Source organism: Malurus melanocephalus, unplaced genomic scaffold (assembly GCF_030028575.1).
Source record: "Malurus melanocephalus ecotype Western Australia unplaced genomic scaffold, MMel_1.1 scaffold_224, whole genome shotgun sequence".
Lineage (NCBI taxonomy): Eukaryota > Metazoa > Chordata > Aves > Passeriformes > Maluridae > Malurus > Malurus melanocephalus.
The window spans coordinates 141,077-165,674 of record NW_026623456.1 but is presented as its reverse complement, the minus strand read 5'-3'; the positions used below and the strand labels follow the sequence as shown (position 1 = coordinate 165,674).

General features: G+C 61.1%; 3 protein-coding genes and 1 non-coding gene across 11 annotated transcripts in view; 3 read left to right on the top strand and 1 right to left on the bottom strand.

Moving 5' to 3' along the window:
• Window positions 1-1,653, bottom strand: part of INAVA (innate immunity activator) — a 7,021-nt gene extending 5,368 nt beyond the window's left edge. For 2 of the 6 annotated variants that reach the window (XM_057374360.1, XM_057374364.1), the window contains exons 1-4: window positions 1,431-1,653; window positions 920-979; window positions 284-408; window positions 86-205 (exon numbers count right to left, since the gene is read on the bottom strand). In XM_057374360.1, coding sequence (XP_057230343.1) covers window positions 86-205; window positions 284-408; window positions 920-965 — 291 coding nt within the window. In that variant the 5' untranslated portion in view covers window positions 966-979; window positions 1,431-1,653. Of the gene's footprint in view, window positions 1-85; window positions 206-283; window positions 409-919; window positions 1,316-1,430 lie in introns of all 6 variants that reach the window. The other 4 variants (XM_057374363.1, XM_057374361.1, XM_057374362.1 and 1 more) reach the window with 4 other exon arrangements.
• A 4,013-nt stretch (window positions 1,654-5,666) lies between these two features.
• On the top strand, window positions 5,667-7,609 carry TMEM167B (transmembrane protein 167B). 2 transcript variants are annotated; one of them, XM_057374341.1, is made up of 3 exons: window positions 5,667-5,750; window positions 6,348-6,479; window positions 6,950-7,608. In XM_057374341.1, the coding sequence occupies exons 1-3, from the start codon at window positions 5,741-5,743 to the stop codon at window positions 7,030-7,032; spliced, it is 225 nt and encodes a 74-aa protein (XP_057230324.1). In that variant the 5' UTR covers window positions 5,667-5,740; the 3' UTR covers window positions 7,033-7,608. The 2 variants fall into 2 exon arrangements, with proteins under 2 accessions (XP_057230324.1, XP_057230323.1); XM_057374340.1 differs by having other exon boundaries at window positions 5,726-5,825; window positions 6,950-7,609.
• Window positions 7,610-8,172: 563 nt separating this feature from the next.
• Window positions 8,173-8,501, top strand: LOC130578384 (small Cajal body-specific RNA 2). Its single transcript, XR_008965871.1, has one exon. It is a non-coding gene; the product is annotated as a small Cajal body-specific RNA 2 (non-coding RNA).
• Window positions 8,502-10,688: 2,187 nt separating this feature from the next.
• ELAPOR1 (endosome-lysosome associated apoptosis and autophagy regulator 1) lies at window positions 10,689-23,919 on the top strand. 2 transcript variants are annotated; one of them, XM_057374369.1, is made up of 22 exons: window positions 10,689-10,836; window positions 13,028-13,148; window positions 13,915-14,107; window positions 15,242-15,389; window positions 15,959-16,039; window positions 16,294-16,399; window positions 16,481-16,630; window positions 17,399-17,487; window positions 17,561-17,738; window positions 18,352-18,480; window positions 18,562-18,652; window positions 18,740-18,845; window positions 18,919-19,056; window positions 19,161-19,415; window positions 20,079-20,252; window positions 21,141-21,306; window positions 22,147-22,243; window positions 22,320-22,421; window positions 22,807-22,933; window positions 23,002-23,180; window positions 23,260-23,425; window positions 23,580-23,919. In XM_057374369.1, the coding sequence occupies exons 1-22, from the start codon at window positions 10,738-10,740 to the stop codon at window positions 23,646-23,648; spliced, it is 2,964 nt and encodes a 987-aa protein (XP_057230352.1). In that variant the 5' UTR covers window positions 10,689-10,737; the 3' UTR covers window positions 23,649-23,919. The 2 variants fall into 2 exon arrangements, with proteins under 2 accessions (XP_057230352.1, XP_057230351.1); XM_057374368.1 differs by having other exon boundaries at window positions 23,532-23,919.
• Window positions 23,920-24,598: the final 679 nt, after the last annotated feature.

The following is a 24,598-nucleotide window of genomic DNA, read 5'->3' as shown; positions in this document are numbered from 1 at the left end:
GGGATGGGATGGGATGGGGATGGGGATGGGATGGGATGGGATGGGATGCTCACTGCCTTTGCGATCCCCCCAGGGAGCCCCTCACCATCCCACGCAGAACGATGATCTCATCCAGCTTGAAGGCAGCCCCAATCCTGCGACGGACCTTGGGGATCTTCTCACCGGCTTTCAGGGGATACTCGCAAGGCAGGGTCCCTGTCAGCTCCTGAGGACAGCACAGGGATGCTGAGCAGAGCCATGGCAGCATGTGGGGGCAGGCAGAGGGTCCTCGTGCCCTGCTCACCGCCTCACGCAGGCACAGCTGCCGCAGCTCCTGGATGCAACTGTCAAGCCGGGCCTCCAGCGCCTGCTGCTGCCGCCGCCCTGCCTGTACCCGCTCCTTCAGAGGGGACACCGGGCTGTTGGGGCCTGGAATGGACACACAGATGTCGGGAGGGATGGGAGCATCCAGGTACCACTCCCCACCGCCACCCCACAGACTCCCTGCCTTGGTTTTCCTCCACCACAGGGGGAGGAAAAAGCAGCTGTGACCACCCCCCAGCAGTACCCATGGGTGCTCCAATTCCCCCAGGTATGCATGAAATACCCCTAGCAGCACCCATGGGTTCTCCAGCCCCCCTGGGACACATGTGACGTCCCTGCTGAAGGCGGGGGGGGGAGCACAAGAGGAAGGTTTCAGCCTGACTCAGCCATCCCAAGCCAAACCTGTCTGAGTCAAATCCTGTCCAGAGCATCCCCTGCCACACTTGGGGTGCCTCCCCAAATCCAGGGGAAACCCCCCATTCCTCCACCCCTTCATTTTCCCAAAGATTTCCCCAAGCAGCTCTTGTGACTGGGAAGGGGGGACACCTCTATCAGAGCGCCCATGGGCGACCGGGGCACCCCAAAACCTCCCTCACTTCCAACATCCCCTTCTCACCCGAGTGCAGCATGATCCCGCTGTCCGTGTCACTTGCCTCCCCCATGGCGCTCCGGGACCCTGCGGGTAACAGCGGGACACAGCTCTTCCCCACGGCCCAGCTGGGCTGCCCCACTAGGTGCTCCGCACCCTGCGCCTCCAAAACCCCTCATGTCACCCCAGTCGTGTTTCGATAGCGACGGCGGGGAGACGAGGCCGTGTTTGCTTTGCTTTCTTGTAGGTCCTACCATAAATAAAGGGTGCGGACAGCACGGGGCGGGGGGAAGGTGACGAACTCGAGGGGTTCAAAGGTGGTCAGGGTGCGGCGGGAGTGGCCGCCCCCCCCCCCCCCCAACTGGTTTCTCTGAGCACTTCTCCCAGTCTTCCTTTCTTTTCCGTCTGGGCTAGAGGCGGATCCTGGGGTGGAAGCGGCCGTCGGCAGGGGAAAAGGGAGTCTCCAGCACCCCAAGACCCCCAAATTCTTCGGGAAGGAGTGAAAGGGGGGTAGTGGAGCGGGGGGAAGGGGACTCACCCCGCTCTTCCAGCGCCGTCACCTCGCCGTGCCTCAGTTTCCCCAACCCGCTCCACGTCGCAGTGGGCGGCCAGAGGCAGGGCGGGGTTCCCGGGGGTCCCGGCGGGGTGTGAGAATCCCTTACCTGGGCCCGCCGCCGCTGCCGGCTCTGCTGCGCCGGGGCACGGACGGGTCTGGGCTTGAGCGGAGGGAAGAGCGAGGTGAGCAACACCTGCCCCAGCCCCCGCCCCGCCCCGCGGGACGGCCCCCAGCGGCTGCACTGCACGGCACGGCACGGCGCTGTGTGGCGGGGCACAGCAGGACACGGCACGGAATGGCATGGAATGGCACTGCATGGCACAGCACAGCTTGGCACTATATGGCATGGGGTGGGTGGCATAGGAACATACAGCATGGCACAGCTCTGTGTAGCATGGCATTATATGATATGGCATGGGATGGGATGTTTTACCATGGTATGGCTTGTGTTGACATGGTATGGTATGGCATGGTCTGGTGTGGTTCAGTCTGGTACAGTGTGGCATGGAACTGTGTGGTTCAGCCTGGTACAGCATGGCATGGAACTGTGTGGTGCRGGATGGAACTGTGTGGCATAGCATGGCATGGAACGGTATGGATGTGTCACAGCATGGCCTGGCACAGCACTGCATGTGGTGGTGTGGCACCACAGCCCACCACAGCTCGGCACAGCCTGGCTGGAGGCTCCATCCCTGGTGCCATGTGGGACCACTGTCCCCATCCTGGCCCTGGCTATGCACAGCAGGACAGTGCCAGGAGTGTCACAGAACATTGCTGGGACAATGCCAGGATGGTGTCAGGACAGCAGTGCCAGGATGGTGCCATGATTGTGCTACGATGGTGCTTAGGCTGTCCCAGGCTGTGGGAATGATGGTGCCAAAGCACTCACACTGTGGCCCCTCTGAGCTGTACTGGGGTGAATTGGGCACATTCTGCATTGCTGCACCAGGCACACTGGGAAAGAGGCTCATCCCCATGGGATGGGACAGGCCAGGGATGGGGTGAGAGGGAGCAGACAGAGTGCAGGCAGGGGAATATGCAGGGAGCAGGCTGAGTGGTGTAGACTCCCCATAACAGTGGTCTGTTTTCCCCCACGGTGCCCAGGGCAGTGCCATCAGCCTGGGGTTGTTGGTGTGAGACCTGCCCAAACCAGTGTCTCTTCCTCCCTCCCAGTGTGTTCCAGCTGCAAGGGGCAGGGCTGAAAAACATTTAACTGTGGAAATGGAAAAAAACCACTAGGAGAAAACAGAGGAGCAAGGAGAGAGAGACTGCAGGAGTGAGGAAGGCTCTGTACCACCAGGGCTTGCCTGAAGGCCTGGGTGGACACCAGATGCAGCTACGTGTGTGGCCATCGTGACCTCTGTCCCCACCATGCGCCATCAGCCCAAGGCAACGCCACCCCATCTATGTGTCTGTGCTATTTCCATCAAGAAAACCAGATAAAAGTCTTTATTTGATGTTTTCTGGTTCATGGAGCTGGAGCAGGTGCAGGCCAGGGGGAGAATGCTGCTCACATCCCTCACACTGTCCCTGGCACTGCCCCAGCTTTACCAGCTCCACGGGGACACCAAGGCTCCAGTACTCACCCCTGACCACAAGTTCGCTCAAAATGGCAGCACTGGGTGCCGTTCCCAGCACCAGGGTATATTGGGGATGAGGGCAGCCCAGTGTGTGCCAGGGGGCTCGGGGAGCTCCAAGGGGCTGGCTTCTGTTCATGTCTGCCAGCCTGCCTCCGCCAGCTTCATCTTCCGCAGGCTGTCCTGAACCAGCAGGAACTCAGGGCGAGGGTCCGGCTCTGGCCCAGCCACCTCCCGCTCATGCTATGGGAGGGGCAGCCATGGGGCCCRGTTGGGATCCCCCCAACCCTCGCCATGACCCACCTGTCTCCTGACCCAGGTATTCCCTCAGCTGTCACCATGACACGGTCACCATTGGCCATGCCTTGACCCATGCACCCCCTGTCTATCCCCAAATTCCCTGGGTATTACTCAGCCCAACTGCCCAAACAGCCGGATCAGCACCTGGCTCTCCCCAGGGAAGGACATTGATAGGTAGTTGGATGGACATGTGGAGGATGGATAGATGGATGGATGGATGGATGGATGGATGGATGGATGGATGGATGGATGGATGGATGGATGGATGGAGAGAAGGAGGGAGGGAGGGAGCGGTGAAAGAGGATGGATGAAGAATGAATGGATGTGTGAACAGGTGCAGAGGTGGATGGAGGAGGGAAGAATGATGGAGAGATGGAGAGATGGATGATGCACGGACATGAATGGAGAGGTGGATGCATGCATGGATACAGTGATGGGTGAAGGTTGGATGGAGGGATGGACAGATGCATGAATACATGGATGGATGGATGGATGGATGGATGGATGGATGGATGGATGGATGGATGGATGGGTGGATGGATGGATGGATGGAGGGGGGCGAAGGGTGCAGGGACACAGCTGGGGCTGGCCCCACAGAACTGGCAAATCATCCCTGTGCCCTGCCACTGACAGTGACGGTGGCAGTGACGGTGACAGTGGCCCTTCTCTTATCAGCAAAAGGCACTAAACCCTGGGATTAGCCCTGACCAGGCTGAGGGGGTGATGACACGTGTCCTGCGCTGGGCTGCGGGCACTGTACCCACAGCTGCTCCTGGGGGCACTGAGGTCATCACAGCCACTCTGACACTGGAGTCTGCTGGGGGCACTGGGAGTCCTGAGGGGAACTGGGACCACTCTGAGTGCACTGGATTTGCTGGGGGCACCAGACCCAGTGGTGGCACTGGGAGCACTGGGGCCACTGAGCACACTTGGGGCACAGGGAACACTGGTGACACTGGGTCTGTGAGGGCACTGGAGGCACTGGAGTCTGCTAGGGGCACAGTCCCACTGTGGGGGCACTAGGTTCACTGAGGACATGGGGAACACTGAGGACATGGGGAACACTGAGGGCACTGGGGTCACAGGGAAGACTGGTCATCTTGGGGCACTGGGGTCTTCTTGGGCCACAGGGAATACTGGGAGTGCTAGGCACTACTGGGAGTACCAGGACCACTATAGGGACATTGGGACTACTGGGGGCACTGGGAGCACTGTGGGTACTGGGGTCATTGGGAGGACTGGGACAACTTGGGGCACTGGGGTGTGCTTGGGCCACTGGGACTGCTGCGGGCACTGGAGACACAGGAACCACTGGAACCACTGATGGCAGTGAGAACACTGGGAGCACTGGAGATTGCTGGGAGCACTGGCAACATTGGGAACACTGGTGCTGGGTGTACTAGGACTATTGAATTATGTGGGTTTCTTCAGGAACTGAGGGCTACTGGAGAAACTGGGTTAGGCACTGGGTGTACTGGCTGTTTTGGGGGTGCACTGGGGTCTGTTGGGAGGCTTATGGGGGATAGTGGGTGGCACATGATGTCACTGGGGGACTGGGGTACTGGAGGCACTGGGGGTTATTGAGGGACCCAGGGTTATTGGGGGGACTGGTGGTTACTGGAAGAGCTGGGATGGGGACTGGGTGCTTGGAGTGGGGGCCTTAGGGTTAGACTGGGAATTACAGGGGAACCTGGGGGTCAGATTGCCCTGGGGGGGTTACTGGGAGGACTGGAGCTCATTGAGGGCTGGAATGGAGACTGGTTGCCCTTGGGTGGTACTGGGAGGACTAAGGGTTGACTTGGAATACTGGTGGGTTACTGGGGCACTGCCATGGGGACTGGTTGCACTGGGGAAGTATTGGAAGGACTGGGGCCGACTGGGAGCTGGGATGAGCATTGGATGCTGGGGAGTTTTGGGGAGATTGCAAGATCCTGGGGAACGTGGGGTTCACTGGGATCTGGTTGCATTGGGGAGTTACTGGGAGGACTGGAATGGGGACTGGGTGCGCTGAGGGGTTGCTGAGAGTATTGGGAGCTCCTGAGAGCACAGGAGGGTTAGTGGGACACTGGGACGGGGACTTGCTGCACTGGGGGTTACTGGGAGAACTGGAGACTACTGGGAGTCTTCGGGGGTTACTGGGGATACTGAGGGGTCACTGAGGGACTGTAATGGGGACTGGTCACGCATGGGTGAGCGCAACGGCAGCTCCTGAGTATACTGTGCGTTAGCAGCGCTCGAGTTACCGAGCGAGCGGGCACTGCAGGGAATTGGCCCGGCACATCCCACCCGCCTCAATAGGCTCTCCATTGAGGCTGCCTGCTCCTCAGGATCGGCGCCGGGCGGGTCGGCGCTCGGCTGGCGGCGCCTGCCGCCCGCTTCCGCTGTGGCGTTGGCGCCGTGGGGGCCTGGGGCGCCATGACCAACGGTGGGAACGGGGAGCTGGGGGGTCAAGGGCTACCGAGGGGGGCCTGGAGGGAGCCCGGCTCCGGCATGACCAGTGGTGGGAACGGGGGGGCAAGGGGTTGTGGGGGGACGGGAGGGTTCGGGGACCGCCATGACCAATGGTGGGAACTGGGAAACGGAGGGGCCCGGGGAGTCTGGGCGGGTCCGAGTGGATCCGGGGCCTCCAAGACCAACGTGGGGTAACGGGAGCCTCTGAGGGTTCCGAAGGCGGGGAGGGCTGATGGGGCACGGTGTGGGGAGCACTGAGATAGCGGGGAGCGGCGGGGGAGATGGGGCTGGCGGGGCGGCTGAGGTGGGGGAGGTACTGGGGTGAGCCTTTGGGAGACGACTGGGAGACTGTATTCCTTTGGGTGCGGGGTACCGGGAGGTCTGAGTGTCTTCGGGGAGGATACTGGGAAATCTGTGTCCCTTTTCAGGGGGGTACTTGGAAGTTTTCATCCTCCCGTAGGGGCATAGCTGGGAGGTTGTTCCCACGGAGCGGGGGATCCCCTTTGGAGGGGAGCTGGGCAGGGGCCTGGAGTGCCCCCTGACCCCTGCCTCCCGCCCCCCCTCCTTGCAGTTTACTCCCTGGACGGGCTCCTGGTGTTCGGGCTGCTCCTGGTTTGTACTTGCGCGTACCTGCGGAAGGTGCCCCGGCTGCGTACCTGGCTCCTGTCTGAGCGCAGGGGTGTCTGGGGAGTCTGCCACAAGGGTGAGGGGCTCTGGGGACGCTGGGGTATGGCGGGGGAGTGCTGGGAGCACTGAAATGGGGGCACTGGGGACACGGGTAGAGAGGAGGGGCATTAGGAGCACTGTGATGCTGAGAGCACTGGGACGTAGGATGGAGGCATTGGGAACGCTGAGGGCGCTGGTGTATGTGGTGGGGGCACTGGAAGCACTGGGGCCTGGGATGGGATACTGGGAAAACATGGGTACAGGATGGGAATATTGGGAACCCTGGGGTCTGGGGTGGGGATGCTGGGGTCTAGGGCCTGGGACAGGGGTGTTGGTGACACTGGCTTCTGAGATGGGGACACGGGGATTTGGGATGGGAGTCCTGGGGTCTGGGATGTGAACAGGGGRTCCGGGATGGTAACATGGGATCTGGGATGGGCACACAGGGATGCAGGATGGATCCGAGATGGGGACACAGTGTCTCACCCCACCTCATCCAACCCACAGCTGCTGTAATCGGGACCCGTCTGCACGTGGCTGTGTCTGTGTCCTGTCTCCTCATGGCCTTCTACGTCCTTGTGGGGAAGTGACCACATGGGGACCCTCCATTAACCTGAGAGAAACCCTGGGACTGACTAGAGATCCTGCAGCTGATTCTAGAGACCCTAGTATGGTACTGATCCCTGTGTCCCAGTACCAACCAGAGACCCCAGTGCTGGAGACCCTGGTACTGACCCTGAACACCTTCCCCCAGTCCTGTCCCTGGCAGCAGCCTGGATCTTGCTTGTGACAACCCGGGCACTGTCATGTCCCATTACCCTCCCTGACACCACCGAAGGCAACTGTTGGGGCCACCAGGGCACCTTTAGACTGTTGGAAAAGGATTTCCTGTGAACCCGCGGCTGGGGGACCCAGTTGGGCCCCATGAGCCCCTTCTCTTCACGCTGAGCAGGGTCCTGGTGGGATCATGGCAGGCTGTGGAGACTGGGCAGGGTCCCCCCTCATCAGTGGGATCTTCCCACACTCCTGGAGCGTGGGGACCCTTGGAAGGGAATCCCCCTGCAGTGAGGGGTTGTGACACCCCCTGGGTTGTAAATACTGGACCACCACATGGAAATAAAGTGGGGGTTCCCCTGTGGCAGCACTGGCCTGAGGATCCTGTGGGGTGGGTGTGCCTCCTGTGGGGTTTTGGGTGGGTCCTGTGGGGTTGATGTCCTATCTGGGGGTCCCATTGGGCAGCGGAGTGCTGTGGGGCTGTTTGCTATGGGATGGGGGTTCCTGTGGGAAAGGGGGCATTCTGTGGGGCGGGAGGGGTGGGAGTCTTGTGGTGTGGTAGGGGTTCCATGGTGTGCATGTGAGAACGTCCTTGGGGTTTGGCTTCTATGGGGTGGAGGGTTCCCATGGTTATGGGGTCCTGGGCTGGGGGGGGGATTTGTGCAAATTAAGTGTGGGCTCCCCAGTGGGCACCCTGTCCGGGGTGGGCTGTGGGGTGGGGAATTGCTGTATGGGGCTTCCTGGCCCGGTTCCTCCAGCCCTCTGGGGCCGGTAGTGCTGCCACCCCTCAGTGAGGGGCACGGGGGGGCTGTGCCCTCCCCCAGGTGAGTGTGCCCAGCCCCCCATTCCTGTGCCGTGTGCGAGCTCGGGGGACGTGATGCAGGGCGGTCCTCCGCGCTGCAGAGGGCGCACGGGAGCGCCGCTCAGCCTTTCCGTCATCCCCTGCGCGGCCACGGTATATAAGGAGTGGGACCGGAAGTGCGTGTGGGGAGTGACGGTGGCGTGTTCGTGTGTGTGCATGTGTGTCTGTGCGCTTTCGTGTGTGTGTGTGAGTGTGAGTGTATGAGTATGCAAGGCCCATGCTAGTGTGTCAGGGGTGTGTATGTGTAAGGCGCCAGCACCCTCCCCCTACACGTTGATCTTATTCGATCGGCCGGGCCCCGCCGGGCCGAGGTGAGAAGAAGGCGCCGCGAAGCCCCCGGGCACTGTGCGGCTGGGCCGGGCGGGATGAGTCGATCAGATAGGCGAGGCCGCGGCCGCTGAGCGCCCTGCGATTCTGACCCGAGCCCATGTACGCAGCCCGGGGTCGGTACCGGCCCGGCCCCGACAGCAACGGGAGACGAAACGCCCAGGCTTCGTCCCGGCCTGGGTTGCACCGGGCGACGTGGGGAGGCGGGAAGTGGGCCAGGCTCCGTGCGAGCTTTGCAGCGGGCTGTGCCACGCAGGCAGTCGTTAACCGCGTCCTGCAGTCGTAGGGGGCAGAAAGGCTCTGCGCAGGGCGATGTTGGTGCCATGCCACGTGTGAGCTGGGCATGGGCATTGCTAGCCCCGCGGGGCACTGGGGTTTCTCACAAGACCTGTGAGTTCCTTGCAACACGTGGAATGTGACACGAGTGTGGCCTCTGTGTTTTATTGTGTGTGTGCGATGTTGGGGGCAGCAATGGTGGTGACAAGAGGATGGCCACAAGAGGGTAATCGTGGTGACTGGGGGATAGCCTTAGTGCTAACGAGTGGTCAGCCCCCGTGGAAACAAGGACAGTTGTGCTGGTAATGAGGGGATGGTCATGGTGATAACAGGAGGACAACTGTGGTGGTAGCAAGAGAATGGCCATGGTGACACGGGGACAGTAGGGTGGTGGCCGAGGGGTAGCACAATGGTGACAAGAGGATGGGCACAAAAGAACAACTGTAGTGGTGGCAAGGCCATGGTGGTGATGAGGGGACAACACTGATGCTGGCACTACTGGGAGGAGCAGTGGCTGCTGTTGGTGGCCCTGCTATGGGTATACTCCGAGGGGTGGGGTTACCAGCTCAATGGTGCCTGGTGGGCTCCATCTGCCAAGGTGACACTGGAGATGCCATGGGGTATGGCCAGCCCAGGCCACTGTCTCCAGCTGTGGCACAGTAGAACGTGGGGTTGTCCACATCCTGCCATGGGGACAGGCATGTCCCCTTGTTGTGCCTGTGTCCCCTGTGCCCGTGGTACCTGCTGATATCCCTGTGCCACCACAGATGGACAAGTGTTGTCAGTGTCCCCCAACCCACAGGGTGTCCCTGTGCCACCAGAGTTGGGACATCTGTGTCGCCATAGCAACTCTGTCCCCTATGTGTCCATGTTCCCTGTCTCCTTGTGTCCCTCATGTCCTTCTGTGTTCCCCTGTGTCCGCTTGTGACTATATAGCCCATGTCTCTATATTGCCCATGTCCCCATATCAGCTGTGTCTTCCATGTTCTTCATGTTCCCATATCGCCTGTATCCTTCATATCCCCATGTGTTCTCCATCTCCCTGTGTTCCCATATCAGCTGTATGCCCAGTGTCCCTCTGTGACCCTCATACCCTCATGTTCCGATATCACCTCTGTCCCCTATGTCCTTCTGTGTCCCCCATGTTCCCATATTCCTTGTATTCCCGTTGTCCCTCTGTGTCCCCCATCTCCCTGTGTCCCTGTATCCTTGTACCTTCTATGACCCTTATGTCTCTGATGTCCAGAACACAGCCCCTGTCCTGTTCCCAGTGCACTGGAACTGGCCCGGCTCCGTGGGAACATGGCCGGGGGGGGGGGGGGGGGGGGGCACACGGCTGGACACAGATCCCGTGGGATGGGCGTGGCTCCGGAGTGTGGAGGGCTCATAACCCTCCCGGCCGTGTCCCAGCCCCGCGGGGCGGAAGGAGGGGCTGTTGCCGGGGACGGAGAGGCAGGGACGTGATGTCCCGTGACGGTCCCGGTGCCGTTCCTGGAGAAACCCGATTCCGTTCCCAGGGGTACATTCCCGATGCCGTTCCTGGGGATACGTTCCGGGGATTCCCAGTCCCGTTTCCGGGGATAGATTCCCAGGGATGATGGGGCTCCCGATGCCGTTCTCATGGACGACGCTTCTGGTGCCGTTCTCGGGGTCTTGTTCCCGGTTCCATTCCCGGACATAACCTTGCCGGTGCCGTTCCCGGGAGTTCTATTCCCGATACCGATGCGCGGTGCCATTCCCGTGAACAACATTCCCGATGACGATTCCCGGCGCCGTTCTCATGGCAAACGTTCCCGGAGGCGATGCTGGATGCCATTCCCGGGGGGTCTATTCGCGATCCAGTGCCCGTTCCCTGGGGCGATGCCTCGTGCCGTTCCCGGAGGTTCCTCTCCGGGTGCCCGTTCCCGGGAGCGATGCTGGGTGTCGTTCCCTTTCCCGGGGATGGGGGCAGGTGGCGGCAGGTGCGCGGGGGCCGGGCCGTTAGCGGGGGCGGGGCCGCGGCGCCGGTGCCCGCACGGGCCGAGCCGCCGCCGTTGCCGCCGCCGTTGCCGCCGCCATGGCCGGTACCGGAGCCCGGTGGATGCCGCTGGCGCTGTGTCTGGCTGTCACTGTGTCACCAGGACGCGCCGAGGAGCAACTACACGTCTGCAAGGAGGTACCGGCAGCAGGAATGGCGGGAGGGGGCAACCGGTAACCCATCCTCCCCTTCCAAATTCCCCACACACAGTCCGGAGATAAAACGGATTCCCGGAGCACGGGAAGGCCGGTCCCTGTGGGATGGGGATTCGAAGGAGGGGGGACAAGGAAGGGRCAAGTGGGGGCCGCGGATCCCGGGGTGGGGTGTCCCCAGTAGCGGGGAGGGACTGGCCGACCTCTGGGGGCCCGGGGAACAGGCTTTGCACCCAGGGGCTCAGCCAGTCCCCGAGAGTCTCCTTGGGGACCCCAACTGGCATCACCCCATCATTGTCCCCAACTCCCTACCCCTCAGACACATTGGGGGTCTCCCCAAACCCTCCCTGAATGCTGCTGGGGTGGTGACAACGAGGGTGGGGGACATTCCGAATGGCCACGTGCCATTCCTAGCCCAGCATGCGGTGATGCGGTGGCCAAAGTGTCCCCTGAAGAAAATCTGGGGGGGAGKGGGTGGGAGGATGTCTGTCACCAGGATCTGTCCGCCTTGGGGACAGCAGGTGAACCCCCAAATGCCCTCCCTCATCTCCCCCCCCCCCCAATATTCCTCCCCCCTCTTTAGACCTGCGGCTGCTTTTAATCTGGGCCAGGAATTTTTTTTTGCCGTGATCCAGTTTTTTTGTCTGTGTTCTATGATCCGGAGCTGGAAACAATAGACTGAGGCTGGCACCTGCCCCAGGAGGGATTGGTCCCCAGAGGGAGTGTCCCCTGTCCTTCACTAGGGACAATCCTCTCTCCCCTGTCCATAGGAGGGTGACAGTGGCAGTTTGGGGTGCCCCGCTCCACCCACAGAACCACCCTGGGGCTAAATTAGGTCAGTTTACTGAGATTTAATAAAAACCTGGGAAAGTTCAGGAAAAGAGAAAAAAATACCCTCTCCCCAAAGGAATTCGTCAGGACCGAGAGCAATGTGGTAGTTTGGGGCTGCTGAAAGTTCGGGTGACCCTCTGGGTACCCCCAGGGTAATGGGGACCTTCCTCTGCATTCCCATCCGAGGGCCAGGGGGGTTTAGTGCTGCCTGTACATGGGCAGGGGGTGCTGCAGGCGCATCTCTGTCCCCCCTTTTCCTTCCAACTCTCCAATCCCCCTTTCCCCTCCACCCCCCCTCCCTTCTCATCCCCATCTTTCCCCCCATCTCCACATCTCCAGCTGACGAGAACATCAAAGTGGTTGTTTTCCCATCAACCTGCCATGCTCCAGCAGCCACTGGGAGCACAAAGCCACAGCGCCAGCTCTGACACCTCAGAGCTGCTGGGGGGGTGGGTACAAAGCTCCCACCTGTACCCCAAACCCCAGCACCACTACCAGACATGGCCTTTACCGTGCCCACGCTGTCTGTCCCTGGCATCACCTCACCAGCCTTGAGTCAGTCCCATCTTGCTGGGATGGGAGGGTCACGGTGCCCCTGCTGTCCCGAGCGCTTCCTGGTTCCCCCTGGTCTCCCCTGCTCTCCATCCTCAGGGTGCTCCCACGCCCTATCTGGGTTGTGCCGCCGCTGTTTGATGAGCAAAGTGTGTCACCTTACCCAGACCATGCCGAGGCACGTGGAAGGGCATGACAGCACCATGCGCTCCCAGGAACTTGGCGGGGGCGTGGGGGTTCATTCCCACCCTGGGGAGGGGATGCAGGGTTGTCGCTGCTCTGAGGCTATCTCATTCCATGGGCTGTGGGCAACCCCACAGCATTCTCTGAGGGAGCATGTCCTGAGGGGGTGGGTCATGCTACCTGAAATGCTGCCTGCAGCGGCCCCCCAGCCAGACAACTCCTCACCCCCAGCATTCCCCCACCCTGGGCACCCCTGCCCCAGCACCCCCAACCCAGAGCACTGTCATTTACCAGCATCTCCCCATATTGAGCCTTCCCCAGCCACAATACCCCCTCACTCTCAGCATCTTCCTCAATCCAAACCATCTCCCACACAGATCACCTCCATTTCTCAGCATCCCCCCACACTGAACCCAGTATCCCCCCACCCTGAGCACCCTCCCAACTCCCCCTCACTGAGAGCTGGGCATGGTGGGACATTGCTACACCTTAACCAAACCATCCCTTCAAGTCACAGTTGGGCCCAGGGGAGGGGGGGCACAGGGTATGGGGGAAGACCAGGGGGTCTGAGGGTGCAGCTTCTGCCTGTGCTCCCTCTCTGTCTCCTGCAGTCCGAGTACCACTACGAGTACACAGCATGTGACAGCTCAGGCTCACGATGGAGGGTGGCTGTGCCACACACGCCTGGACTCTGCACTGGCCTGCCTGACCCCATCAGGGGCACCGAGTGCTGTGAGATTCCCACCAGGAATGGGATGGGATCAGGTTTGGGGGGTGGGAATGGCAGAGGTGGAAATGAGGGTAAGGGGAGGGAGAGAGCTGGGAGACGAGCATGGCCATTGTCAGCTCCAGTGCAGCACAGTGGTTCCCACAGCAGCAACAGGAGGGATGGGATGGGATCAGCAGGATGGGAATCCCCCTGGGATAGGATGGCATCAGCATTACAAACACTGGGATGGAATAGGAATCATACACATACAGAGTCCCTGGGATGGGATGAGAGGGCTGGACAAGGATAGCATGGGATCATGTACACAGGCACTGGGATGGGATGAGAGGGATGGGATGAGGAGGATGGGAATCACACACACACAGGCATTAGGATGGGATGGGAATCACACACAGTCACCAAATGGAATGAGAGCCATAGGAATCCCACCACACATACTTGGGTGGAAATCCCCCCTCCCCACACACGTACCAGTATGGGATGAGCAGAATGGGAATCCCAAACACCCCTCCTCCTTTCAAATCTTGGGGTTGCCCTGGCTCCCTGGCAGAGGGTCACATTCTCCCTGTATTGGGCAGAGCTGGGTATCAGGTGCGAAAACTCATGGTTGGGGGTTCCCTTTGTGGAATGGTCAGAATGGGGTATCCCAGCACCTCGACCAGCTGGAAGCACTTGGAAAAGCAGAGCTGAGGGTGACGAGGCTGTAGCAGCATCAGGGGGATCAGGGGGTGACCCTCCACCCCCCTGTGCCCCCATCTCCATCGGCAGCATTCTCCTGCAAGGCGGGTGAGTTCCTGGAGATGCAGGCACAGACATGCCGGCCCTGCGCCGCAGGCACCTACTCTCTGGGCACTGGTGTCCGCTTCGATGAGTGGGATGAGGTGCCCCATGGCTTTGCCAACATGGCCACCAACCTGGAGGTGGAGGATGGCTTTGGCGATGCAGCAGAGAACTGCACAGCGTGAGTCACTGTGTCACTGGCTGTGATGCTGGCACATGGGGGACCTGGCACTTCAGGACTGGGCGTGGGGCACAGTGAGCAGGATGGGTGCTTTGACACCCATGTGCATCCAAAGCATCCTGTTGCCTTGATACCCTGTCCCCTTCTATTACCTTGCCCTGGGAGGTGACCAGCAGGGCTCTGTGAGGGCACCCTGGTCACAGCAAGGGAACACCCAGCAGCATCAGCCCCATAGCAGTGGCAGGACTCTAACCCCATGGGATCCCCACATCAATATTCCTCAGAGGCAGAGCACCCATGGAGGTCCTCACAGCGCCTATCGGGGTCCCCACAGCACTCATGGGGGTCTCCACACCCCTGTGCCACCAACAAGTTCCTTCTGTTTACCAACACAGCCCTTTGATCCTTACTGGCAACGTCTGTGCTCTTTTGGTTGTCCTGGCAGCCACCAGACCCTCCCAGTTGCTCGACAGCTATTAAACGTCCTACCAGCTGTTTGTACCAGCAGCCTCCAAACGTTCCCAGTCGTACCACAGCCATCAAGCCCTCTCAGTTGTACCAGCAGCTGCCAAGCCCTCCCAGTTGTTCCACAGCCACTGAACTTGCCACCATCTGGTTTTAACAGCATCATCTAAACCCTCCTGTTTTAACCACAGACTCTGAACCTCTCAGTTGTACCAGCAGCCTCTGAATCCTCCCAGTTGTACCAACAGCCACCAAACCCCCCTGGTTGTACCAACAACCAGCAAACTCTCCCAGTTACAGTGGTGGCCTCTGAACCCTCCTGAGAGTACCAACAACCACCAAACACTAAGTTTTACTGGCACCACCTCACTGCCCCATTGATGCCCCTCTCAGCCATTCCCTACTCCCAGCAACACATTCCTCATCCAGCCACATTCCCAGAATGGGGGGACCCCACCTACCTCGCCTTGCAGGCCACATGGCTCTCACCAGGCTCCTCAGGGGTACGTGTCCAGCCACCACACCCTGCCATGTCCCCAAGCTGTCCTCATGCCCCACATATCCCCACTGCTTCCTGGGGACCCTCCCAGCCATCCCCACCATCCGTGCCCTGCCTGCCATGGGGTTGGGAGCGGTGATAGGGTCCCCAGGCTATGTCACTTGCCCCAGGTCAACGTGGGTGCCACTGGGGGACTACGTGGCCTCCAACACGGATGAGTGCACGGCCACCCTCATGTATGCTGTGAGCCTCAAGCAGTCGGGGACTGTCACCTTCGAGTACATCTACCCTGACAGCAGCATCGTCTTCGAGTTCTTTGTGGGTGACAGGGGACAGGGGTGGAGGGTGGGGATCCCTGGGGACATGGGATGGTCCTTGGAGGCATAGGTGGGGTCTTGGGACATGGAGGGATCCATGAGGACAGGGGAGAGGTCCCTTGTGACCTGAGAGGGTCCCTGGTGACTCCATAGGGGTAGCTGAAGATATGATGTTTGTCCCATGGGACATGGGAGGAGTCCCTGAGCACATGATGTGTCATGGGGATGTCCCATGGGGACATGGCAGGGGTCCCTGGGAAGATGGGAGGAATCCCTGAGGGGATCTCTAGTGACATGACAGGGTTCTCTGGGGACAGGGGGAAGGGGATCCTGAGTATATGGGAAGGGTCCCTGGGGACATGGTGGGGGTCCTTGCAGATATGGAGAGATCCCTGGGCACATGAGAGTGGACCCTGGAGASATGAGGGGAGCCCCTCATGGAGGTGGTTCATGAAGACATGAGGAGGGGTCCATAGGGATATGGGAGGGGGCTCTCTAGGAGCATGGGGGGAGTCCCTGGTGACATGCAGGGTCCCTGTGAACATAGGGTCCCCAACACTGTCCCTACAGGTGCAGAACGACCAGTGCCAGCCCACAGTGGAGGAGTCCCGCTGGATGCGGACGACGGAGAAGGGCTGGGAATTCCACAGCGTGAGTGTCGGATGGGAGGTGACACAGCAGGGAGGTCCCTCGGTGCTGCCCCGGGGTCTYCTGTCCCTCCTCTGGGAAGAAGATTCTCCAGGAGGCTGCGGGGGAAGAGGGGACGGTGGGTGGTGATGGACGGGGATGCCACACCCCCTTCCACTGGTGCCAGCCCCCTCCCCGGCAGAGGAACCCCCCCACCCATGGTGCCAACCCCATCCCTGGTAGTAGGATTACCCAGGACAGTGGGATCCCTCTCCCAGGTGGAACTGAGCCGTGGGAACAACGTGCTGTACTGGCGTACCACCGCCTTCTCCGTCTGGTCCAAGGTGCCTAAACCGGTGCTGGTGAGGAACATCGGCATCACAGGTGGGTGGGGGCAGGGAGGGAGGTCTCGGGGGTCGCGCCCCCCCCCCCCCCCCCACCGCCTGAGCCCCTTCCTGCTCCCAGGGGTGGCCTTCACCTCCGAGTGCTTCCCCTGCAAGCCCGGCACCTTCGCCCCCGCCGCCGGCTCGGCCACCTGCCAGCCCTGTCCCGCTGATACCTTCTCCGGCAAAGGGGCYACTGCGTGCCAGCCCTGCGACCCCGACACTTATGCCGGTGAGAGGGGACACCTGGGGGTCCCTCTCCCAGAGCTGTTCCTCTAGTATATGCCCCTGGGAAAGGGAGGGGTAATGAGGGGAGCAGGGATGACCTGACATCCCCTGGTGGGGACAGTGTTGGGACCTCTCACAAACCTGACACCTATGCTGGTGAGAGAGGACACCCAGGGGTCCCTCACCCAGAGCTGACACCCTTAGGGGTCCCTTTGTCCCTTCAGTCTGCGCTGCAGGGGTGGCCCTGGGGGAGGGAGAGGCGACCTGTTTTCCCATGAAAGTGGGAGGACATGGACACCCCACAAGCTGGGGACAATGTTGGGGTCCCCTCACAAATCTGACACTTCCACCATGAGAGGAGACACCCAAGGGTCCCTCACATAGAGCTGCTATCCTTAGGGACCTCCCTGTCCCCCCACTGTGGGGATGCCCCCGGGGAAGGTGGTGCAGGAGACAGGGATGACCTGCCATCCCTTGACTGGGAGTGGGGACAGGGACACCCCATTTGGTGGGGACAGCTTTGGGGTCCCCTTGTGACCCTGATGCCTACTCTGGTGAGAGGAGACTGGGAGGTCCCTACCCAGGAGCCTTGGGGTTCCCCTTGTCCCCTCTGCCCTGCAGGGGTGGCCCTGGGGGAGGGAGAGGTGATGTGGGACTAGGGAGCGCCAGTCATCCCTTGGTTAGGAGGGGAGACAAGGACACTCCGCGTGGTGGGAACGGTGCTGCAGTCCCCGGGCCGTGCTGTCTCACCCGCTGTGTCCCCTCTGGGCAGAGCCCGGCTCAGGGTCCTGCAAGCCACGCCCCCCCTGCACGGACAAGGATTTCTTCTACACTCACACGACCTGTGACGCCGGCGGGGAGGTAATGCGGGGGCACTCCAGGGTGGGCCCCCTGTCCCCCAGTGTCCCCCCCGGCTCACCCGCTCCCACGGCAGACCCAGCTGATGTACAAGTGGGCAGAGCCCAAGATCTGCAGCGAGGAGCTGCCGCACGCAGCCCAGCTGCCACCCTCGGGGKTCAAGACCCGGTGCCCCCCCTGCAACCCTGGCTTCGCCAAAGGCAACGGCAGCGCCTGCCAGCCCTGTCCCTATGGGTCCTACTCCAATGGCTCTGGTAAGGCTGCCTTGTCATTGTCTTCAAAGCGTGCCTGGGGCACCCTTCACTGCCGGGGAAAGGTGGGTGCCACTCTGGTGCAAGGTTGTCCCCTCCTGTCCCTATGGCTCCAATATGGCCTTCTCCATCATTGTCCCCAAGGAGTAACTGGGGTCCCTGAAGCCAACACGGGGAGGTGGATGTCATTCCAGTGCAGGGTTGTCCCATCCTGTCCTCATCAGTGTCTCCAAGGGGTGGCTAGGTCACCCCAAAGTGATGGAGGGGAAAGTGGGTGCCAGGGCACCAGTCCAGGGCAGGGTTGTCCTGTCCTCATGGCCCCAGTGAGGACATCCCCATCATTGTCCCCAAGGAGTAACTGGGCTCCCCGGAGCTGCCAAGGAAAGGTGGGTCCCACCTCAGTACAGAGCTGTCCTCTCCTGTCTCCATCATTTTCCCCAAGGGGTGGTTACCAGCGCACCCCAAGCTTCAGGGAGGGGAAGGCAGTACCACCCTAGTGCAGGGCTGTCCCTTCTTGTCCCCATTACTGGCCTCAAGGGGTGAGCAGGGCACCCCAGGCTGACAGAGGGGGAGGTGGGTGCCACCCCAGTGCAGGGCTGTCACCTCCTGTCCTCAGCCTGCCTCAGCTGTCCGGCGGGCACTGAGCCAGCACTGGGCTTGGAGTACAAGTGGTGGAACGTGCTGCCCCCCAACATGGAGACCACCGTGCTCAGCGGCATCAACTTCGAGTACAAGGGCATCGCAGGTAGTGCAGAGGGCTGTCCCTTCCTTGTCCCCTCCCAGGGGATTGCCAAGGACCCCTCTGAGTGTAACTGTGTCCCTGCAGGCTGGGAGGTGGCAGGGGATTACATTTACACAGCAGCTGGAGCCTCCGACAGTGACTTCATGATCCTGACGCTGGTGGTCCCTGGCTTCAGGTGAGGTGGGGACCACTACCAGGGTGTCCCCAAGGAGAGGAGGGGACACAGGGGGCAGAGCTAACAGTGTCCCCACACTGTCCCCAGCCCTCCGAGCCCAGTGCTGGACGACACGGAAAGTAGGGAGGTGGCCAGGATCACCTTCGTCTTCGAGACACTCTGCAGTGTTGGCTGTGAGCTCTACTTTATGGTGGTGAGTGGGGGAACACAGCAGTTTGGGGGGACACAGTGAATTTGGGGGGTGGCACCATCCCCTGTCCCCGCAGGGTGTCAACTCCCGCACCAACACTCCAGTGGAGACGTGGACGGGTTCCACGGGGAAACAATCCTACACCTAYGTGGTAGAGAAGAACGCCACCATGAGCTTCACCTGGGCCTTCCAGCGTACCCCCTACCATGAGGCGGTGAGGGCAGGGGGACCCCACTTTGGGGGAGGCTGGAGGGTCCCCACTTTGGGGGGCCCGGTGGGGGGTTGAGGGGCTGATGGTGACAGTGCTCTCGGTGCCAGGGCCGGCGGTTCACCAGTGATGTGGCCAAGCTGTACAGTGTCAACGTCACCAATGTGCAGGGGGGGGTGGCCTCCTTCTGCCGCCGTTGTGCTCCCCAGCCTGCTGGGTCCTGTGCCCCGTGTCCCCCTGGCAGTGCTGTGGATCCTGGCTCGGGCACCTGCCAACCCTGCCCACCTGGCACCTACCTGCGGGATCACCCCTCTGATGGGACACCCACCTGCCATCCCTGTGGCCCTGGCACACACAGCAACCAGGTGACTGGGGGTAGCAGGGGGTCTAAGTGTCCCGAAATGCCCCCATGGGAGACGCCAATGGGCCCCGGAGGAATGATACCAGCCTCTCCCACACCCAAGATGTCCCAGATGATGGCACTGGCCAGCACCAGGAGGGTGACACCATCATGGGTGGGTGACACCAACCCCCCCAGTTATGCTAGGTGCATGACGCTATATTCCCAGGGCGGTGGCACTAGCCCCTCATAGCCATTTTGGGTGAGTGACAGGATGGGTGGCAGTGTGGGTGACAGTGTCTGACCCTGGGTGGGTGATGCCAGCCCTTGGCCATCTTCAGGGAGGTGACACCAGCCCTGTGTCTAATCCTGGGTGGGTGACAAGGTGAGTTACAGTGTCTAATCCTGGGTGGGTGATGCCAGTCCCCCAGCTGTCCCCAGTGAGTTAACACCAGCCCCTCCCTGCCATCTCAGATGGGTGACAGGGTGGGTGGCAGTATCTGACTCTGTGAGTGATCCTGGTGGGTGGCAGTGAGTGATCCTGGTGGGTGGCAGTGAGTGATCCTGGTGGGTGCCACCATGCCCCTGCCATCTCTGAGGGGTGGCCAGCTCTCCACATTCCCTACAAGAGTGTCCCCAGTGGTTGCCACCACCATCCCTGAGCCCCCGTCCCTCTCCCTGTTCCCAGCTGCGGTCGCTATGCTACAACAACTGCAGCCTGGCACTGGTACTGCCAGGTGAGACACTCCACTTTGAGTTCCCGGCACTGGGCCTGGGTGCTGGGGTGGGCACTGGGCCCAGCTTCACCCCCAAGGGGCTGCGCTACAGCCACCGCTTTCGCCTGAGCCCCTGCGGGCACCAGGTGAGACCTGGGGGGCAAACACGTGTTCACACTGGGAACACACCGGGGCCTGTGGGGGGGGTGGGCACAGGCACATGAGTGCAAACATGGGCATGTGGGTGGGCACTCCGGAGAGTGGGCACAGGTACACAGGTGGGCACACATGGACAGGAGAACATGGAAACATACATGCAGACATGGGGACACACCTAGGCAGGCAGGTGGGTGGGCACGGACACACAGGTACAAACACAGGCACGGACATGCAGGTGAGCATGCATAGGCACGCACAGGCAGGAGAGCACAGGAACATGGATGCACACACCTGAACACACCTGGGCACATGGGTGGTCGGTCACAGGTACATAAGTGCAAACATGGGTATACATGGGGGTGCATGGGCACACATGGGCACACGAGTGCAAATGTGGGCCCATGGGTGGGCATGTGGGTGAGTAGGCACAGGTACACAGGTACAAATGTGGGCACCTGGATGGGCACTCGGGAGGGTGGGCATGGGAATACACATGCACACATGGGCATGTGGATGGGCTAACACGGACACACACCTGGGCACACGGATGGGATGGGCACACAGGTGGGCAGATGAGGGCACACGTGCATATGTGTTCATAGTCATGTAAACACAAGGATGTGTCTAAACACATGTTCACACACACAGGTGTGCAAACACAGGTGTACATGTGGTCGTAGCTGCACACGCACACATGCACTTGTGCAGTCACGTGTGCACAGTCACACATCTGCACAGTTGTGCAGACACACGTGAACAGTCATCCAGACACGTGGACACTTGTGCAAGCACACCTGCGGCCCTGCGCACACAGATGCCTGTCCCTTGCACACACATTCCCACACCAAACACATGTGTCATGTGTGTCCCCACAGGGCAGGAAGATGGCCTCGTGTGCTGACAACGTGACAGCAGGTCGGGGAGGCCCTACCCGTGTGGTCACCTCTTATGTGTGCCAGGCCATTCTGGTGCCCCCTGATGTCACCGGTGCCCATGCAGCTGTGTCTTCTCAGCCCGTCAGCCTGGGCGACCGCCTGCTGGGTGAGGGAGAGAGCACCCCAGGGCACTGGGAGACCCCAGGGTCACTGAGACACTGCCTGTGAAACAGGCAGTGGGACTGCAGCACTGGGACACCCTGGCGGGACTGGGACACCCTGGTGGCACTGACAGTGGTACACCTTGTTGAGACTGGGACTTCCTGATGGGACAGGGATCAGGGCATCCTCGTGGCACTGGGACACATGGGTGGGACAGGGAGTAGCCTATCCCAGTGGCAGTGGGATGCCCCAGTGGGACTCAGACACATGGAGTGGGACGGGGACCGGGACACCCCGGTGTCACTGGGAGTGGGATACCCTGGTGGAACCAGGGCTCTTCAGTGGGACTGGACACTCTGCTGGGGCTGGGACACCAGCACTAAGGCATTTCAGCAGCACCGGGTTACCCTGGTGGCACTGAGACACCCCAATGGGACTGAAGTACACCCTGGTGGGACTGGGACTCTACAGGGACACCTTGTTTGGGTTTGGGACATTGTCACTGGTATACCTCAGTGGATTGGGATACACTGCAGAGGGAATGGGACATGCTGGTGGTACTGGGACACCCTAGTGGGACTGGAACACCACGGTGTGACTGGAGATACCCTGATGGGACCAGGACTCTCTGGTGAGACTGGGACACTGACAGTGGGACACCCTGTTGGGATTGGGATAGCCTGGTGGCACTGGGACACCCTAGTAGGACTAGGACACTCTGGTAGCACTGGGACACTGGGACTGGGATGCATCCCAGTGGGACTAGGATACCCTGGTGACACTGGGACACTGGGATTGGGACACACCCCAGTGGGCCTGGAGCTGCTCCTCTCTTTCCCCACAGGTGTCACCACCAGCTCTGTGCTGGATGGCATCGTGTCTCCCCCAGAGCTCTTCCCCCCTGGCCACCCTGACCTGCCCGACATCATCTTCTTCTTCAGGTGCAGACAGGTGACAGGGGCGTGACACCCACACAGTGCCCACACTGTCCCTCTCATCCCTCATGTCCCCTTGCAGGTCCAACGATGTGACACAGCCCTGCAGCGGAGGCCGGGCCACCACCATCCGCCTGCGCTGTGATCCCCTGCGCCTTGGCACCGGCACCCTGGCTGTCCCCAGGTGGGGAAAGGACACTGGGAACCCTGAAGAGCACTATGGGGACTTCCAGGGTGACCCAGGCATCTCCTGCAGTCACGGGTGGGCGTGTCCCTGAGGTGCTTCACTTTGAGGATGCCACTGCCACAGTGTCCCTCACCCTGAGGTGTCACCCTGGCTGTCACTGGCATCCTGTGTGTACTCAGATTTGCAGTGGAACACAGGAGACCCCGAGGGAGGTTTGGGGACCCCCGGGGTCTCCTGCCATCATGGGTGGGCGCTTCCTTGTGGTGCTTTGCTTTGGRGATGCCACTGTCACAGTGTCCCCACCCTGGGGTGTCATTTTGGCTGTACTCCCCAGTTTGGGATGTTACCGCCACCTGAGCCCCCCCTTTTTGTCCCTCCCCAGCAAATGCCCCGAGGGCACCTGCGACGGCTGCACCTTCCATTTCCTGTGGGTGACGGCCGAGGGATGTCCCCGTTGCTCCAGCTCCCACCACCGTCCTATCGTCAGCGCCTGTATCGGCGGCGTCCAGGTACCGCCCCGTACCCTGGGCTGGGCTGCGGCTCCCGCGGCTCCTGAACCTCCTTTCACCAACCCCAGAAAACGACCTACGTGTGGCGGGAGCCCAGGCTGTGCCACGGCGGGGACGCGTTGCCGCCGCAGCTGATCCAAGCTTGCCGGAGCGTGGATTTTTGGCTAAAAGTGGGAATTTCCACTGGGACGTGCGTGGCCGTCCTGCTGGCCACGCTCGCTGCTTATTTCTGGAAAAAGACTCAAAAGTGAGCAATTGGCGGTGGGACTTGGGGACACGGGGGTTGGCACTGTCACAGGGTGTGATGGCACTGCCTGCATTCACAGGTTGGAATACAAATATTCCAAACTAGTGATGGACGCGGCGGCTCGGGAGAGTGAGGCGACGTCGCCCGACAGCTGTGCCATCATGGAGGGGGAGGACGTGGAGGACGAGTTGCACTTTGCCACCGAAATGTCACTTTTTGGAAAACTGAAAGCCCTGACGGACAAGGTAAGGGGGGGGGCGGGGGCGACTTGACGATCTGCTGTGCCTCAGTTTCCCCACTCTCGGGGGCTCTGTGCCTCAGTTTCCCCACCCGGGGGGCTCTGTGCCTCAGTTTCCCCCCCACAGGAGGGCTTCGGGCCTCAGTTTCCCCACCCCACAGCGGTTGCCGGATGGATTCGACTCGGTTCCACTCAAGACCTCATCCAGTAGCACCGTTCGGGAGCTGTGAGAGGACGGGGGACACCCTTGCATCCCCCACCCCTCCTGGGAGCTGTGACGGGGCAGGGGGCACCCTAAGATGCCCCGCCCCTGGGCAGCTCTGAAGGGAAGGGGGGGGTAACCACGGCCCCCCTCCCCACCCCCCCCAACGTGGCCTTAGGGACCCGCTTCGAACCGGAGCTTCGTTACGGCTTTTGTACGTGTGTCCCCACCCGTGGCTCCCCACATGTCCTCCCCATCTCGAGCAACCAAAAAAGCCAAATACAGGAGTGGGGTTTGTACAAGGGCTCCGTGTGTGTGGGCACAGAGACGGGGAGCATGTGCAGGGGGTGCGGGGAGCTGAATGTGGGCACCCAAAATGGATGGGGGGAGTATATGGGGGTGTGCGCGGGATGTCACGAATGGGAGTGGGTGCCTGGGGTGGGGTAGGGGTGCAGTGGAACTTTGACTCCCACCTGCACCTCTCCTTATGGGAGAAGGGGGATAGGATCCCCCACGCGGGTGAAGACAGTAGGACCCCGCCGGGACCCCCAGGAATGGGACAGTGGGGTGACATGGGGTGACATGTGGTAACATGGACAGCCACAGTCGTGCCATGGGGTGCTGTAGAGAGGTGTGGGAGACCTTGGGACCCCTGTGAACAACGGGGATGCAGGGTGTCCTCGGGTAGGAGGTCCCCAGAGCCCAGCAGTATGTCTGGGGTGTTCTGAGGAACACTGGAGGTGTGCGGGGTGCGTGAGCAGATCCGCGGGGACCCCTCTGGGGGTGCTCAAGAATGGTCGGACTTCTCCATACTCCCCTATATCCTCCCCAAAACCTCTCATACTCCAGCGGGCCCCCAATCCCGCTGGAACCCCTCTTGGGGACCGTTCGAGCYTTCCCAGACCCCCCATATCACTCCCATATCGCCCGTCCACACCCCGGTCCTCCCGTGCTGCTGCGCCACCTCCACCCCACCAG

Excerpts from the sequence above, each read along its gene's own strand:
- TMEM167B (XM_057374340.1), top strand. The coding sequence starts at position 5,741 with ATGACCAACGGTGGGAACGGGGAGCTGGGGGGTCAAGGGCTACCGAGG. Across the intron at positions 5,826-6,347 it reads CGGCTCCGGCATGACCAGTG|TTTACTCCCTGGACGGGCTC; the intron begins GTGGGAACGGGG and ends CCCTCCTTGCAG. Across the intron at positions 6,480-6,949 it reads CTGGGGAGTCTGCCACAAGG|CTGCTGTAATCGGGACCCGT; the intron begins GTGAGGGGCTCT and ends TCCAACCCACAG.